The sequence below is a fragment of the Babylonia areolata genome, chromosome 2, assembly GCF_041734735.1.
Source record: "Babylonia areolata isolate BAREFJ2019XMU chromosome 2, ASM4173473v1, whole genome shotgun sequence".
Taxonomy (NCBI): Eukaryota; Metazoa; Mollusca; class Gastropoda; order Neogastropoda; family Buccinidae; genus Babylonia; species Babylonia areolata.
The window spans coordinates 27,642,733-27,660,232 of NC_134877.1; the positions used below are offsets into that span (position 1 = coordinate 27,642,733).

The 17,500-nt window shown below is 43.9% G+C and overlaps 1 protein-coding gene and 2 long non-coding RNA genes across 4 annotated transcripts in view; 2 read left to right on the forward strand and 1 right to left on the reverse strand.

Annotated features, from left to right (window-relative positions):
- Positions 1–4,645, forward strand: part of LOC143279380 (uncharacterized) — a 7,453-nt gene extending 2,808 nt beyond the window's left edge. The window contains exon 3 of the long non-coding RNA XR_013054874.1: positions 3,997–4,645. This is a non-coding gene — a long non-coding RNA (uncharacterized LOC143279380). The remainder of the gene's footprint in view (positions 1–3,996) is intronic.
- Positions 4,646–9,363: 4,718 nt separating this feature from the next.
- On the forward strand, positions 9,364–13,276 carry LOC143279381 (uncharacterized). Its single transcript, XR_013054875.1, has 2 exons — positions 9,364–10,667; positions 12,956–13,276. It is a non-coding gene; the product is annotated as an uncharacterized LOC143279381 (long non-coding RNA).
- A 67-nt stretch (positions 13,277–13,343) lies between these two features.
- The window catches only part of LOC143279382 (uncharacterized), a 15,226-nt gene continuing 11,069 nt past the window's right edge, over positions 13,344–17,500 (reverse strand). For both annotated transcript variants that reach the window (XM_076583414.1, XM_076583416.1), the window contains 2 exons: positions 15,973–16,041; positions 13,344–14,930 (listed from right to left, as the gene is read on the reverse strand). In XM_076583414.1, the coding sequence (XP_076439529.1) occupies positions 15,973–16,041 (69 nt within the window). In that variant the 3' untranslated portion in view covers positions 13,344–14,930. The remainder of the gene's footprint in view (positions 14,931–15,972; positions 16,042–17,500) is intronic.

Here is a 17,500-nt window from a genome sequence, read left to right on the forward strand (position 1 = left end):
CCCCGAGGAGATAGGAAAGGCGGTCCCTGCCCAGCAACCGACAGACAGGCCGGATGTCCCGAGAGAGTCCTCACCTGTCTGACTTAGAGCTATGTGAGTGTCGGTCACCTAACTTAGAGCTATGTAAGTGTCGGTCACCTGTCTGACTTAGAGCTATGTGAGTGTCGGTCACCTGTCTGACTTAGAGCTATGTGAGTGTCGGTCACCTAACTTAGAGCTATGTGAGTGTCGGTCACCTAACTTAGAGCTATGTGAGTGTCGGTCACCTGTCTGACTTAGAGTTATGTGAGTGTCGGTCACCTGTCTGACTTAGAGCTATGTGAGTGTCGGTCACCTGTCTGACTTAGAGCTATGTGAGTGTCGGTCACCTGTCTGACTTAGAGCTATGTGAGTGTCAGTCACCTAACATAGAGCTATGTGAGTGTCAGTCACCTATCTGACTTAGAGCTATGTGAGTGTCAGTCACCTATCTGACATAGAGCTATGTGAGTGTCGGTCACCTGTCTGACTTAGAGCTATGTGAGTGTCAGTCACCTAACTTAGAGCTATGTGAGTGTCGGTCACCTGTCTGACTTAGAGCCATGTGAGTGTCGGTCACCTGTCTGACTTAGAGCTATGTGAGTGTCGGTCACCTAACTTAGAGCTATGTGAGTGTCGGTCACCTGTCTGACTTAGAGCTATGTGAGTGTCGGTCACCTGTCTGACTTAGAGCTATGTGAGTGTCAGTCACCTGTCTGACTTAGAGCTATGTGAGTGTCAGTCACCTGTCTGACTTAGAGCTATGTGAGTGTCGGTCACCTGTCTGACTTAGAGCTATGTGAGTGTCGGTCACCTAACTTAGAGCTATGTGAGTGTCGGTCACCTAACTTAGAGCTATGTGAGTGTCGGTCACCTGTCTGACTTAGAGCCATGTGAGTGTCGGTCACCTGTCTGAATTAGAGCTATGTGAGTGTCGGTCACCTAACTTAGAGCTATGTGAGTGTCGGTCACCTGTCTGACTTAGAGCCATGTGAGTGTCGGCCACCTAACTTAGAGCTATGTGAGTGTCGGTCACCTAACTTAGAGCTATGTGAGTGTCGGTCACCTAACTTAGAGCTATGTGAGTGTCGGTCACCTGTCTGACTTAGAGCCATGTGAGTGTCGGCCACCTAACTTAGAGCTATGTGAGTGTCGGTCACCTAACTTAGAGCTATGTGAGTGTCGGCCATCTAACTTAATGCCATGTGAGTATCGGCAACTTGATTTAATGCCATGTAAGTTTTGATCACCTAACTTGATGTCGTTTAACTGTAGATCACCTAAAGTCAAATTTTCTTCCATCGGATACAATCCTCACCTGTCAAACTGAATGCCATCAAAGTGTGATCCAGTGACTATGTCTTTCTGCTGAACAGCGTTAAGGAGTGGTTTTCTAGTTTCCTGCCCTAAATTCACAGATTTATTGCAGCGACAATGTATGTGCATATTTGAAGCGATTTTTACCAGTAACAGATGTTGTAACCCATTTTCAGTAGTTTCGACTCTATTTTGAAGGTTGTTTTACTTGATACAGATCATGCGCAGACGCCTTACCAAATCAAAAAAACCTCCTCTGCAGTGACGTGTTCATTCAGTTTGTGCCAATCATTGAGCTGTTTTCGTTTTACTCCCTCCCCCCCGCCCCCCCCCACCCCCCTCCGCCTTCCCCAAAGCATCGTGTTCAAGACACAGGCCTTTCACGCTGCTTTTAAGACTAACACTTGATTTAAAAGGGTTGACTGCATGCTGCGTGACACTTCTCATAATTGTCTGTACTGTGAGACACAGAAACGTTTGCGTTTAAGCAGGTCCCAGAATTTTAGTATACGAAATTAAAAAAAATAACTAAGAAATTATCCCCTCCCCTCCCCTCCCCCCACCTGTTTCACCAGCTGTGAACGACGCTGGTGATGGAAACGATGCCGCTTTCTCATGTCTGGCCTTTTCTCACCACAGGAACTTTCTGTTCGAGTGATCTGGAGACACACACACACACACACACAAAAGCAAAAATAAATACTGTGTTTTTTTTTTCTTCAGTACAAACTGGGTGTCCCGTCTTTGTTCTGTTTCATTCATCCATACATATACGATACGATGCAACCTTGAGTGTAGCAGTGTGTGTGTGTGTGTGGGGGGGGGGGGGGCGGTGGAAGTAGCGGGGGGTATGGGGTTGTGTGTATGGGTGGATGGATGGGTGGTGGTGGTGGGAGAGAGAGAGAGAGAGCGAGAGACAGAGAGACAGACACAGAAATAGAGAGGGAGATAAAGAAACAGAAACAGACAATGAGAGATAGTGAGAGAGACAGACAGACAAAGAGAGAGACAGACAGTGAGAGAGACAGACAGTGCTAGTGAGACAGACAGACAGTGAGAGAGACAGACAGACAGACAGTGAGAGAGACAGACAGACAGACAGTGAGAGAGACAGACAGACAGTGAGACAGACAGACAGACAGACAGACAGTGAGACAGACAGACAGACAGACAGTGAGACAGACAGACAGACAGTGAGACAGACAGTGCTAGTGAGACAGACAGACAGACAGACAGTGAGAGAGACAGACAGACAGTGAGACAGACAGACAGACAGTGAGACAGACAGATAGTGCTAGTGAGACAGACAGACAGACAGTGAGACAGACAGACAGACAGTGAGACAGACAGACAGTGCTAGTGAGACAGACAGACAGACAGTGAGACAGACAGACAGACAGACAGACAGACAGAGAGACAGACAGTGCTAGTGAGACAGACAGACAGACAGTGAGACAGACAGACAGTGCTAGTGAGACAGACAGACAGACAGTGAGACAGACAGACAGTGCTAGTGAGACAGACAGACAGACAGTGAGACAGACAGACAGTGCTAGTGAGACAGACAGACAGACAGAGAGACAGACAGACAGTGAGAGAGACAGACAGACAGTGAGAGAGATAGACAGACAGACAGACAGACAAAGAGACAGACAGACAGACAGTGAGAGAGACAGACAAAGAGACAGACAGACATACATACACCAAAGAGAGAGACAGACAAAGAGAGAGACAGACAGACAGTGAGACAGACAGACATCCAGACAAAGAGAGAGACAGACAGACAGTGAGAGAGACAGACAGACAGTGAGAGAGACAGACTGACAAAGAGACAGACAGACAGACAGTGAGACAGACAGACATCCAGACAAAGAGAGAGACAGACAGACAGTGAGAGAGACAGACAGACAGTGAGAGAGACAGACAGACAAAGAGACAGACAGACAACAGACAAAGAGAGAGATAGACAGACAGAGACAAAGAGGGACAGTAGGATTATCTAGCTCGACTTTACTCCAGATTTCACCTTCGTTTCTTTGTTCGTTCGCCCATTCCTTCGTCCAGTGTTCACCAGTGATCAGGGTTCGAGGCCCCGTTTCGGCATGGTGTTGTGTCCTCGAACAAAGCACTTTGCTCCGATTTTCCCCTCACCCCACCCAGGTGTCAATGACTTCTTTGGGGAAGGTCAATTTTTAAAGCGGAAGGAGGAGAGGACTGGGCCCCGCCTTTTACAGTTCCTCGCCCTGGATTATAGCGGGTCTGAATTCGCTGTCTCGGTAGCCATGAGAGGCTAAGAGACCTCTAACATTAAACACACATCCATTTATTTATTTATTTATTTATTCACGTGTTCTTTCTCACCTTCCATCGTTCGCTTATTCGTCCGTTCTTTGACTCCTCAAACACCAACGTTCATTTCTTTCATTCTTTATTTCTGGGGTAGCCTCTGAAGGCTCTGAAGGCTCTGACCAGCTCGTTGGCGGTCAGGCATCCTCTCCTTTTTTTTCTTAAGCAGATGTGGTGGTAGCGTATATGGATCAGACCGCACGCTTTGACACCTCACTGAAACTGAGACAGACACTGGCAGGTTCATTATTCGTAAGTCCATCTGCTCCCCGTCAGTGAATGACCTTGACCTCCACGTGACCTTGTGTGGTACAGATCCTCCAGGCAACGCCACCTGCCACCTGACCTCTGACCAGATCGACTTCCTGATGAAGTTTTCCCTGGAGCTGCCCTCCTACGTCACCATCGGAGGGCACAAATTCAAACTGAACATCGGCATGGCTGGAGCACCGCCCGGACACTGACACACCATTGTCGCCAGTCGGCGTCAGGAGCCGAATTTTTTCTTCTTCTTCTTCTTGTGGTGGTTTAATGGTGCATAATTTCGAGAAAACCAGCTTGGAGGGTTGGGAGATGGGAGGGAAGTTGTTGGTGGAGGAGGGTGGGGCTGGGGATTAATGAAGGGGGTGCGTTCAGATGCTGAACACGTAATCATGTTCATGTTCAACTCTGCACCTGTATTTCACTAACTTGCCACATAACTTCCTAAATGATGAACAAGCTAGAAATTAACCTAGAAGAAAGAAAGAAAGAAAGAAAAGGGAAGAAAAATTTAATGACGTGGGTAATGATGAAGATGGTGATGATAATGATGAAGATGATGACGATGATGAAGATGATGATGATGATGAGGAGGAGGAGGAGGATGACAAGGAAGAGGAGGAGGAGAAGGAGGAGGAGAAGGAGGAAGAGGAGGAGGATGAGGAGGAGGGAGGAGGAGAAGGAGGAGGAGGAGGAGAAGGAAGAGAAGGAGGAGGAGGAGAAGGAGGAGAAGGAGGAGGAGGAGGAGAAGAAAAACGGGGTAGGGTCATGAGTAAAACGTGGCGGGAGGTAAGTATTTCAGCGAAGGACGGAGGTATTCATTTTTCAATAAACTTTGTAGTGCGCTGAGTGTATGTGTATTTTCTTTGAACACACACACACACACACACACACACACACACACACACACACAGACGCAGATACAGACTCACATCGATGTATACGTGGAGAGAGAGAGAGAGAGAGAGAGAGAGAGAGAGAGAGAGAGAGAGAGAGAGAGAGAGAGAGAGAATGGCTGAATGAATCAATCAATAAATGAATGAATGAATGAATCTTTATTTTCCAACTGTGGAGAAATTAACACACTGACCGACCTGCATATCACTCATTCTTTCTGAGACACACAGATATATATTCATATGAATACAGTTATACTCAATACATGAGAGATACAGAGAGAGGGACAGAGACAGAGAGAGACAGCGTTGCACCGTGGTGATACATAGAGAGAGGGAGAGAGACAGAGAGAGGGAGAGAGACAGAGACAGAGAGACAGCGTTGCACCGTGATACATGAGAGAGAGAGGGGGGACAGAGACAGAGAAAGAGGGAGAGGGACAGAGACAGAGAGAGGGAGAGAGACAGAGACAGAGAGACAGCGTTGCACCGTGATACATGAGAGAGAGAGGGGGGACAGAGACAGAGAAAGAGGGAGAGGAACAGAGATAGAGAAAGAGGGAGAGGGACAGAGACAGACAGCGCTGCACCGTGATACAAGAGAGAGAGGGGGACAGAGACAGAGAAAGAGGGAGAGGGACAGAGATAGAGAAAGAGGGAGAGGGACAGAGACAGACAGCGCTGCACCGTGATACAAGAGAGAGAGGGGGACAGAGACAGAGAAAGAGGGAGAGGAACAGAGACAGAGAAAGAGTGAGAGGGACAGAGACAGAGAAAGAGGGAGAGGGACAGAGATAGAGAAAGAGGGAGAGGGACAGAGACAGAGAAAGAGGGAGAGGGACAGAGACAGAGAAAGAGGGAGAGGGACAGAGACAGAGAGACAGCGCTGCACCGTGATACATGAGAGAGAGAGGGGGACAGAGACAGAGAAAGAGGGAGAGGGACAGAGACAGAGAAAGAGGGAGAGGGACAGAGACAGAGAAAGAGGGAGAGGGACAGAGACAGAGAAAGAGGGACAGAGATAGAGAAAGAGGGAGAGGGACAGAGACAGAGAAAGAGGGAGAGGGACAGAGACAGAGAAAGAGGGAGAGGGACAGAGACAGAGAGACAGCGCTGCACCGTGATACATGAGAGAGAGAGGGGGACAGAGACAGAGAAAGAGGGAGAGGGACAGAGACAGAGAAAGAGGGAGAGGGACAGAGACAGAGAAAGAGGGAGAGGGACAGAGACAGAGAAAGAGGGAGAGGGACAGAGACAGAGAGACAGCGCTGCACCGTGATACAAGAGAGAGAGGGGGACAGAGACAGAGAAAGAGGGAGAGGGACAGAGACAGAGAAAGAGGGAGAGGAACAGAGACAGAGAAAGAGTGAGAGGGACAGAGACAGAGAAAGAGGGAGAGGGACAGAGATAGAGAAAGAGGGAGAGGGACAGAGACAGAGAAAGAGGGAGAGGGACAGAGACAGAGAAAGAGGGAGAGGGACAGAGACAGAGAGACAGCGCTGCACCGTGATACATGAGAGAGAGAGGGGGACAGAGACAGAGAAAGAGGGAGAGGGACAGAGACAGAGAAAGAGGGAGAGGGACAGAGATAGAGAAAGAGGGAGAGGGACAGAGACAGACAGCGCTGCACCGTGATACAAGAGAGAGAGGGGGACAGAGACAGAGAAAGAGGGAGAGAGACAGAGACAGAGAGACAGCGTTGCACCGTGATACATGAGGGAGAGGGACAGAGAGAGGGAGAGGGACAGAGGCAGAGACAGAGAGACAGCGTTGCACCGTGGTGATACATGAGAGAGAGACAGAGAGAGGGAAAGAGACAGAGAGACAGAGAGAGACAGCGTTGCACCGTGGTGATACATGAGAGAGAGACAGAGAGAGGGAAAGAGACAGAGAGACAGAGAGAGACAGCGTTGCACCGTGATACATGAGGGAGAGGGACAGAGACAGAGACAGAGAGACAGCGTTGCACCGTGGTGATACATGAGAGAGAGACAGAGAGAGGGAGACAGACAGAGAGACAGAGAGAGACAGCGTTGCACCGTGGTGAAACATTCACAATAATAAACACAACGAACAAACAAACAACTCAAAGGGAAAGCACTAACAAAAACAACAATAACAAACGTAAAAGGTACGTTGTAAATAGAAATACCATTCAGCACCCCTCACTGTAGGCAGCCAGACTATTCACCCATCTGAGACAAAGCCAGACTTCTGTAAGGAATGCGTCACCACATGCTGACTCTTCAGTTACAACCCTTTCCGCATGCAGAGAAGAAACACAGGGTTACTTTCATACCTATGTATCAATCAAGCCATCAATCAATCATTCAGTTAATCAGTCAGTTACTTTTTTTTTTTTTTATTTGTTTTCTTTCTATCTCTCTTCTCCTGTGAATATGTTACCTATTTGTTCTTTTTTGTCTTCTTTTTTTTTTCTGACGATCATCTTTCAGTTCATTTCCCAGATAAGCTCAGCAATCAAAATCAACATACACAGACACGCCACATGCCCACGCAGATTTAAACACACACACACACACACGCGCGCGCGCACACACACATGCACACACACACACACACACACACACACACACACACACACACACAAACACACAGAGACTCATAGATGCACATGAAAATACACAAAGAGAGAGATTTTGTTCCGAATAATTAATCTCAACGAAAATAAAGAATAAATGCAAGCAAAAAATATAAACTAAACATACATTGAGACAAGAAGGAAGACATATCTAGAGATAGACAGGCATCTATCTGTCTGTCTGTTTGTCTTTCTGTCTGTCTCCCTGTCTGTCTATATGTCGACTTATTGATTGATCTATCTATCTATCTATCTATCGAGCTAGTTGAATAGATAGATAGATAGATAGAGTGCTTATACTTTCAAAATGAGACAGGCTATTGCAAGAAAAAGCCCTCAACTGTGGGCTGTGAAATAAGACTAGCATTTACATATTGAACACAAACTGCGAACGACGAGATTCATGGATGAGAACCTTTCTTTGTTCCACAAAAGCCCACTCCAAGCCATGAACTTTGAGAGGAGAATGAAGAAAAATGGACACCAAGATAACGTGCCCTACTACGTGCCCCACTACGTGCCCGTTGGTTCAAGGGGTGGGTGGGGACTGGGGAAGGTGGGGGTAGAGTCTGAGAGAGGTGTGGGGGTGGGGGCAAAACGGAGGAGCAGAGAGGGAGGGGGTGGGTTGGGGAATGCGTTGATGGGGACCCAAAGGACGATCATTTAGAAGTGTTGACTGTCTTCCTTTCTTTCTTTCAGGCTAAAAAAAAAGAAAAAGAAAAGAAAAAAAGTAGCATATTCTATTCAAAAGATCGTCAAAGAGTGGGCTCATGTGAGTGCATCGTGTCCCCGATGCTTTTTTTTTTCCCCAGCACTCATAACCAAAGGTGTTTTCCTGCACGTGCGCTTCCCTTTGATTTTATATTGAAAGCCATGGCTGTACTTTATAAATCACTGATTTATACATTCAAAACTATGGCTGTCGTTTATAAACCACTGATTTATACAATGAAAACCACGGCTGTCGTTTATAAACCACTGATTTATACAATGAAAACCATGGCTGTTGTTTATAAACCACTGATTTATACAATGAAAACCATGGCTGTCGTTTATAAACCACTGATTTATACAATGAAAACCACGGCTGTCGTTTATAAATCACTGATTTATACAATGAAAACCATGGCTGTCGTTTATAAGCCACTGATTTATACAATGAAAACCATGGTTGTTGTTTATAAACCACTGATTTATACAATGAAAACCATGGCTGTCGTTTATAAACCACTGATTTATACAATGAAAACCATGGCTGTCGTTTATAAACCACTGATTTATACAATGAAAACCATGGCTGTCGTTTATAAACCACTGATATGTGCAATGAAAACCATGGCTGTCGTTTATAAACCACTGATTTATACAATGAAAAACCATGGCTGTCGTTTATAAACCACTGATTTATACATTCAAAACTATGGCTGTCGTTTATAAACCACTGATTTATACATTCAAAACTATGCTCGTGGTTTATAAACCACTGATTTATACAATGAAAACCATGGCTGTCGTTTATAAACCACTGATTTATACAATGAAAACCATGGCTGTCGTTTATAAACCACTGATTTATACATTCAAAACTATGGCTGTCGTTTATAAACCACTGATTTATACATTCAAAACTATGCTCGTGGTTTATAAACCACTGATTTATACAATGAAAACCATGGCTGTCGTTTATAAACCACTGATTTATACAATGAAAACCATGGCTGTCGTTTATAAACCACTGATTTATACAATGAAAACCATGGCTGCCGTTTATAAACCACTGATTTATACAATGAAAACCATGGCTGTCGTTTATAAACCACTGATTTATACAATGAAAACCATGGCTGCCGTTTATAAACCACTGATTTATACAATGAAAACCATGGCTGTCGTTTATAAACCACTGATTTATACAATGAAAACCATGGCTGCCGTTTATAAACCACTGATTTATACAATGAAAACCATGGCTGTCGTTTATAAACCACTGATTTATACAATGAAAACCACGGCTGTCGTTTATAAACCACTGATTTATACAAAGAGTGTGCCTCTCCTAGATTCGCTGGGGGGAAAAAAAAAATATATATATATAAAGAAAAATGAAATTATTTGTCTAGGTCACAATAAACAAACTAAAAAATCCGGATGAAAAACACTGTCCAAGTATGCCCTTGAATGAAATGTCGTCTGCAGCAGAGACGAGAAACGCCAGTTCGGTTGGAAAGATCCTTTCGGAATGTGCTTGTAGTATGAGTTTTTTTTGTGTGTTTTTTTGTTTTTGTTGTTGTTGTTGTTGTTGTTTTATCGTTATATTATTTTTAGATCTAGACTCAAGTGGAACATTTCCCTGCCTTGTTTTATTGGTCACCGACACGAACATTTTTTTTTAATAGTAAAAATAGGGAAATTGAAAAAAACAGCGGTCATTAACTGACAAAAAAACGGACTTCTTCTTTTGCGTTCGTGGGCAACAATTTACACGTTCACTTGTATGTGCAAAGTGGGCATTTACACCTAATTTACATGCGTGGCCGTTTTTACCACACCATGTAGACATGTCTTTTGTCTTTCAATTAGAAAAACGTATATACATTTTTTTTTTTTTTCAAAGAACCCTATCAATTTACACGTCAGTTGTTGTCTCAGTGTTTGAACCAAACTGTCTACACCTAAAGTGCACTGTTCTCACCCCGACTGCTAACATGCCTACGTGAATTTCGAAACATGAACACAGACCATGATTTAGCATTCTGTGAAATATTCCATAAATATTCATTAAAAAATCTTTTTTTAAATAAAAAAATTCCAGATCAAATTTCAGTCTGTGGAATACACAACTGAATGTGTCGTATGACTGTACACAGAACCAAACAGAAAAGAATGAAATGTTCAACTGACCAAGTTACAAAGTTATGAAATGTTCAACAGACCAACTTACAAAGTTATGAAATGTTCAACTGACCAAAGACAAAGTTATGAAATGTTCAGCAGACCCAAACACAAAGTTATAAAATGTTCAACAGACCAAACAAAAAGGTATAAAATGTTCAACTGACCAAGTTACAAAGTTATGAAATGTTCAACAGACCAAAGACAAAGTTATGAAATGTTCAACAGACCAAAGACAAAGTTATGAAATGTTCAACAGACCAAAGACAAAGTTATGAAATGTTCAGCAGACCCAAACAAAAAGGTATAAAATGTTCAACAGACCAAACAAAAAGGTATAAAATGTTCAACTGACCAAGTTACAAAGTTATGAAATGTTCAACAGTTTCAGTTTCAGTTTCAGTAGCTCAAGGAGGCGTCACTGCGTTCGGACAAAACCATATACGCTACACCACATCTGCCAAGCAGATGCCTGACCAGCAGCGTAACCCAACGCGCTTAGTCAGGCCTTGGAAAAAAAAAAAAAAAAAAAACAAAAAAAAACACACACACACAACCACACACACAAAACAAAAAAAAAAAAAAAAAAACAACAAAAAAAAAACAAACAAAAAACAAACAAACGGGGGAATAAATAATAGATAAGCTTGCATAAATAAATAAATAAATAAATAAATAAATAAATAATAATTATAATATAGAAAAAGGTAGTAGTAATAATATTAGTAATACTAATAAAATGATAATAATAAAACATAAATAAATAAATAAATAAGACAACAATGGTGATAAATAAGCAAATAAATGTAAAAAATGAAGACACACATTCACACATACACCCACACATGCATAACAGAAATGCACCAGACATGCAGTTTCACATATATGAAAGCACAGTCAAATACATATAAACGTACATGAGCTCCAACACACACACACACACACGCATTACCGTGCACCTCCTCTACCCCCCTCCTCTAGGAAGACATTGTCGGGAATGGCCAGAGGGCAAAACTGATGCGGAAGTGAAGCTGCTTATAGAAGAAAACAGTAAAGAAGAGGACATCATCATATACACAGATGGCTCAGTCACCAAAGACCAGTCTGGCTGGGGATTCACTGCGAAACAAAATGGAAAAACAATTTGGGAAGAGAATGCTGCCTACAAAGTCACAACCTCCAGCCTAACGATGGAAGTTGAAGCTGTGACACATGCCCTCCAGTGGCTATCGTCCTTCCATACGCCCGGAAACCAACATGCCATGATTCTAACCGACTCAATGAACCTCATACAGAAAATTGAAAACGGAATGGGAAGCCCAGAGTGGCATAACGCAATGCGCAACTTTCAGATTAAAAAACTCACATGGTCATACTGCCCGGGACATGCAGGTGTTAAGGGAAATGAGCGAGCTGACAGACTTGCTGGTAACGCAACACCAACGAGCGGCCTACATCTAGGAAAATCGGAAATCCTCAGAAAAGTCAAAGAATACCAAAAAGAACAGGTACAAGGCCATCACACCATCGATCGCCTCAAAGAAATAGAAGCAGAGAGAGGGAGCGGCCGCAAATCTAACATGAAAGGTAGAGCACGATGCTTTGCAAATCAAACAAATATCGGCATCATTTCCAAACCAACATTGCGCAAATTTCTTCAAAACGGAACAGAGTCTCTGTGGGCCTTTCCAAACACAATAGACCGAGCAACACACTAGACGCCACGTTCTTGGCATCAGAGATCTTTTCCCATCCCTCTTGCGGCCAGTCAGTGGCGGCTGTGTGTGTTTGTGTGTATGTGTGCTTTTGAGTGCGTTTGTGAATGCGCGAGAGTGAAACTGTACACAAGTGTCAGGAGAGATATGTGTACGTGTGTGTGTGTGTGTGTGTGTGTGTGTGTGTGTGTGTGTGAGGGGAGGTGGGAGTGCGGGGGAGGTGGGGTAGAGGATGAGGTATGTGAGTGTATGCATGCCTACACTGTGGGAGCAACAGGATATTGGAACGTGTATATATATATATATATATATATATATATATATATATATATATATATATATATATATATCTTTGTATGTACGTGTGTGGAGTTGGGGGTGGGAGATATGGGCGTATGTGTGTGTGCTTGTACAAGTAAGTGTTCATCTCTGTGAGTGTGTGTTTGTGTGTGTGTGTGTGTGCCGTGGAAGCTGCGATACGTAGACTAGAAATGAGTGTGTGGAGGAGGGGGTAGAGGAGGTGCAAGGTAATGTGTGTGTGTGTGTGTGTGTTGGAGCTCATGTACGTTTATATGTATTTGACTGTGCTTTCATATGTGCTTGTACAAGTAAGTGTTCATCTCTGTGAGTGTGTGTTTGTGTTTGTGTGTGTGTGTGTGTGCCGTGGAAGCTGCGATACTTAGACTAGAAATAAGTGTGTTCAACAGACCAAAGACAAAGTTACGAAATGTTCAACAGACCAAAGACAAAGTTATGAAATGTTCAGCAGACCCAAACACAAAGTTATGAAATGTTCAACAGACCAAAGACAAAGTTACGAAATGTTCAACAGACCAAAGACAAAGTTATGAAATGTTCAACAGACCAAAGACAAAGTTATGAAATGTTCAGCAGACCCAAACAAAAAGGTATAAAATGTTCAACAGATCAAACAAAAAGTTATGAAATGTTCAATCATTTGAAAAGCAAACTGATGTGATTTTTTTTTCTTACCCCCATCCACCCTCCAAACGGAAGCCAAAACGTCAATCAGAAAATCCGCACAAAATGAATTAATGATGTCACCTATTAAACATGTAAATAAACAAACATCTACCGTTCACCACCCCTGTCTACATGAGCGGGGGGAGGGGAGGGGGTGGTGACAAGGAAACAGCACCGTACAATACTATACCGGATTAAAACTGATAAAAAGATTATATATATATATATATATATATATATATATATATATATATATATATATATATATATATATATATATATATAAGCAACAGCTGCCAGTGAGCTTTCGAAAATAGGGTATAAAAGAGTTTGAGCTAAAACCAATAACAGTAACAAGAAGAACAAGAACTGGAACAAAGGAGAGAAGAAGAAGAAGAAGAAGAAAAAGAAGAAGAAGAAGAAGGAGGAGGAGGAGGAGGAGGAGACTCTAACGACCAACCACAAGTTCAATCATCGTTATGACAAACAATCTTTCGTTCCTAAGCTTCCTTAAAGGTCTGACATCTTTTTGTGGTGTACCACCACCATGTTAAAAACAAACAAACAAACAAAAACCCCACCCCAAAACAACAAGAGAGTAAAAACACTGCAAAACAGAAATTGATGATCTGGATAAAAGACACACTGACGTGATCTTGAAATCTGATTCAGGTTTATAAAGCATTGCTGTTCTGATCAAAACAAATCAATGCAATTTATGTAACACCATTCTGAATGAAATTTGGATTAAAAAAAAACAATGTTGTCATGCTTTTGCTTCTTTTTTTTTTTTCCCAGTAGGCCATGTTTCATTGCACGAAGTTTGCTGACGATTATACAGAAGACCTTCACTCTCTCACGCAAAAAACGTTTCCTAATGATATCATATTCCAAATTGTGACCTTCACTCCTGTACTCTGGTTTTGAATTTCTTCAGGGATCAAGCTGTACCAGTCACAAGATCAAGTTTGATTGAAACTGGATGTGAGATACGGCCTCTATCAAGCTGTATGTGTTTTGTCAATAATAACCTTGGCTTGTTTACCATATCTTCATGAAGGGGATGATTTTAAAGATCTGCCATTCTGACAACTTCCGTTCTGATGCTAAATGTTGTAGGCGAGAAAATGACAACGTTTAAGTTTACCACGGGCTCTCTGTCTGTCTGTCTGTCTGTCTGTCTGTCTGTCTGTCTCTCTCTCTCTCTCTCTCTCTCTCACACACACACACACACACACACACACACACACACACACACACACACATACACACGACACACGGACACACATACAAATAAAACACCGGGTTATTTCACGAGTCAAAAACCTGCAACTCATAATACCGCGGAGTTGTTTTGACACTCTCAGTTGTTTTTGTTTGTTTTTCTTCTTCTTCTTCTTCTTCTTGTTTTTCTTCTTCTTCTTTCTTTCTTTCTTTTAAGGTGGGCGGGGCTTAAAAAACGTCAATCAGAAACTAAAACTCTAACAGTCATGTTCTCTGTCTTTTCTGATACTGGCAACAACAACAACAACAACAACAACAACGACAATCCCGTGGACTGTTCAGACCTGAAACTAAACTCCTCCCAGAATTGCCCTGTCATGAAAATTGAGCTCATATGTACGACGTAATTTATCAAAATATGCCGGTGGACTTAAAACAAAATTGCTCAAAAAGTCTTGGACCTAAAAAATGCGTAAAAAAAGTATTCCCATCTCTCCCAACTTTCCATCCCCGGAATCGTGTGTGCTTATTTCTTTTTAATGCCTACATTGTCCTTTTTTTCTCTCAAAGTTCATCTCATCACCAAACAATCGCCAGAACCACGTGTTCTCTCCCCTGTCTTGCTGCGGAACGTGAGGCATCCATTTCGTTGACATCTGGCCATCATTGGCCCAGCTGAAAAAAAAAACAAACAAACACACATATCTCTCAGTTCAAATCTGGCCTCAAAACACAACAGCAAAAACCTGCTTTCATGGGTGCTAGGTGGTGGTGGTGGTGGTGATGGTGGTGATGGTGGTGGCGGTGGTGATGGTGGTGGCGGTGGTGGTGATGATAATGGTGGTGCCGTGGTGTTGGTGTGTGGTGGTGGTTGCGTGGTGTGATGGTGTGTGGTGGGGGTGGTGGTGATAGTGGTGGTGGTGGTGTGCGTGGTGATGGTGGTGGTGGTGGGTGGTGATGGTGGTGGCGGTGGTGGTGATGATGTGGTGGTGGTGGTGGTGATGGTGTGTGGTGGTGGTGTGTGTGTGTGTGGTGTGGTGTGTGTGTGTGTGCGCGCGCGCGCGAGCGCGTTTTCTCATTAACACATTCCGCATTTCTTCTATGTATAAGTCTTGATTATAATGCCATGTGTTTTTAATGTTTATGACCATTTTTGTTCGTCCCACACTGATATCCACTGTCAGCGTTCTAGGTGCCTGTGCTAAAGAGGTAGAGCGCATTTCAAGTACCCGTTATGATTAGTTTTCATTCTTGTATTTCTTTATTATTATTATCATCATCATCATCATTGGTGTTTATATAGCGCCTATGTTCGGTCAGAGAACAAACTCCAAGCGATCTGCAAACACAGGCTGTTTACCTGAGTAGTGCCGACTGAAAGCTGCCTTCACGAACTCACCACTGTTGTTTTCCTGTGTCAGTCACTCGGGTCTCAGTCACGTACACGTTCGTTAGAGTGGTTAACCTTCAGACTATTGCCAGGTTCTTTCACGTGCTCAAAATGCATGCATGCTGCACACGTGACCTCGGTTTACCGTCTCATCCGAATGACTAGCGCCCAGACCACCACCACGCAAGGACTAGTGCAGGGGGAGAAGAATCGTTTTGGCGAGGCCAGGACTCGATCCCGTACTCCTCAGGTTTCTCCCGTGTCCAAGGCGGACGTGTTACCACAGGGCAACCGCTCAACCTTCTGTGTCAGTGTTTTTTCCCTTACCTAGTTTTCTTCAACTTCCATGTCCCTGATGACTGAATCTGAATTGTGGCGCACCCTTCTGCCTGGAGGCTGAAAAAAAAAGAGAGAGAAGAACAAGTCAGTCAGTCGATCAACCTTCCCACTTCACTCACACCCCTCCCGTCCACATGGAAACCGAAAGATAAAACTTCTGTCACACAAATACTGAAACTTCTGCAGTCATTTTCAAACATTTTCTGATAGACTACTGGAAGGCGGAAAATCCCGTAGGCTAGCAAAATCAGAAGCTAAATCTCGACCCAGAATTGTAATGTTATCATGGAAACTGGCTCAAATACTGATGCCGAAATTTATCGGAATGTTCCAGTGGAAGAAAGGCATGTGTGTATATGTGGGGTGGGTGGGTATGCATGGAGAGGAACAAGCAACGAAGACAGGAGGGACAGACAGACAGACAAACAGACAGAGACAGGGAGACAGAGTCAGAAATACAGTGTTAGAGACAGAAAGACAGACAGAGAGGCATACACAGTGAGACACTGTGCACAGCACAGCACAACACAACACAGCACAGCACAGCACAACACAACACAACACAACACAGCACAGCACAGCAATGCACAGCACAGCACAGCACAGCACAGCACAGCACAGCACAGCACAGCAATGCACAGCACAGCACAACAATGCACAGCACAGCACAGCACAACAATACACAACACAGCACAGCACAGCACAGCACAACAATACACAGCACAGCACAGCACAGCACAACAATACACAACACAGCACAACACAACACAGCACAACAATACACAACACAGCCCAGCCCAGCACAGCACAGCACAGCACAACACAACACAACACAGCCCAGCACATCACAGCACAACAATACACAACAATGCACAACACCACAATACACAACACGACACGACATGACACGACACAGCACGACACAACACAACAATACACAACACAGCACGACACAACACGACACGACACGACACAGCACAGCACAGCACAGTACAACACAGTATAGCACAGCACAACACAGCACAGCACAACACAGCACAGCATAGCACGACACAACACAGCACAGCACAACACAGCACAGCACAGCACAGTACAACACAGCACAGTACAACACACCACAGTACAACATAGCACAACACAACACAGCACAACACGACAGGACACATCAGAACACAACACAGCACAGCACAACACAGCACAACACGACAGGACACAGCACAACACAACACAGCACAGCACGATAGGACACAGCACAACACAACACAGCACAGCACGACAGGACACAGCACAACACAACACAGCACAGCACGATAGGACACAGCACAACACAACACAGCACAGCACGACAGGACACAGCACAGCACGACAGGACACAGCACAACACAGCACAGTACAGCACGACAGGACACAGCACAGCATAGCATGACAGGACACAGCACAGCACAGCACAGCACAGCACGACAGGATACAGCACAGCACAGCACAGCACGACAGGACACAGCACAGCACAGTACAG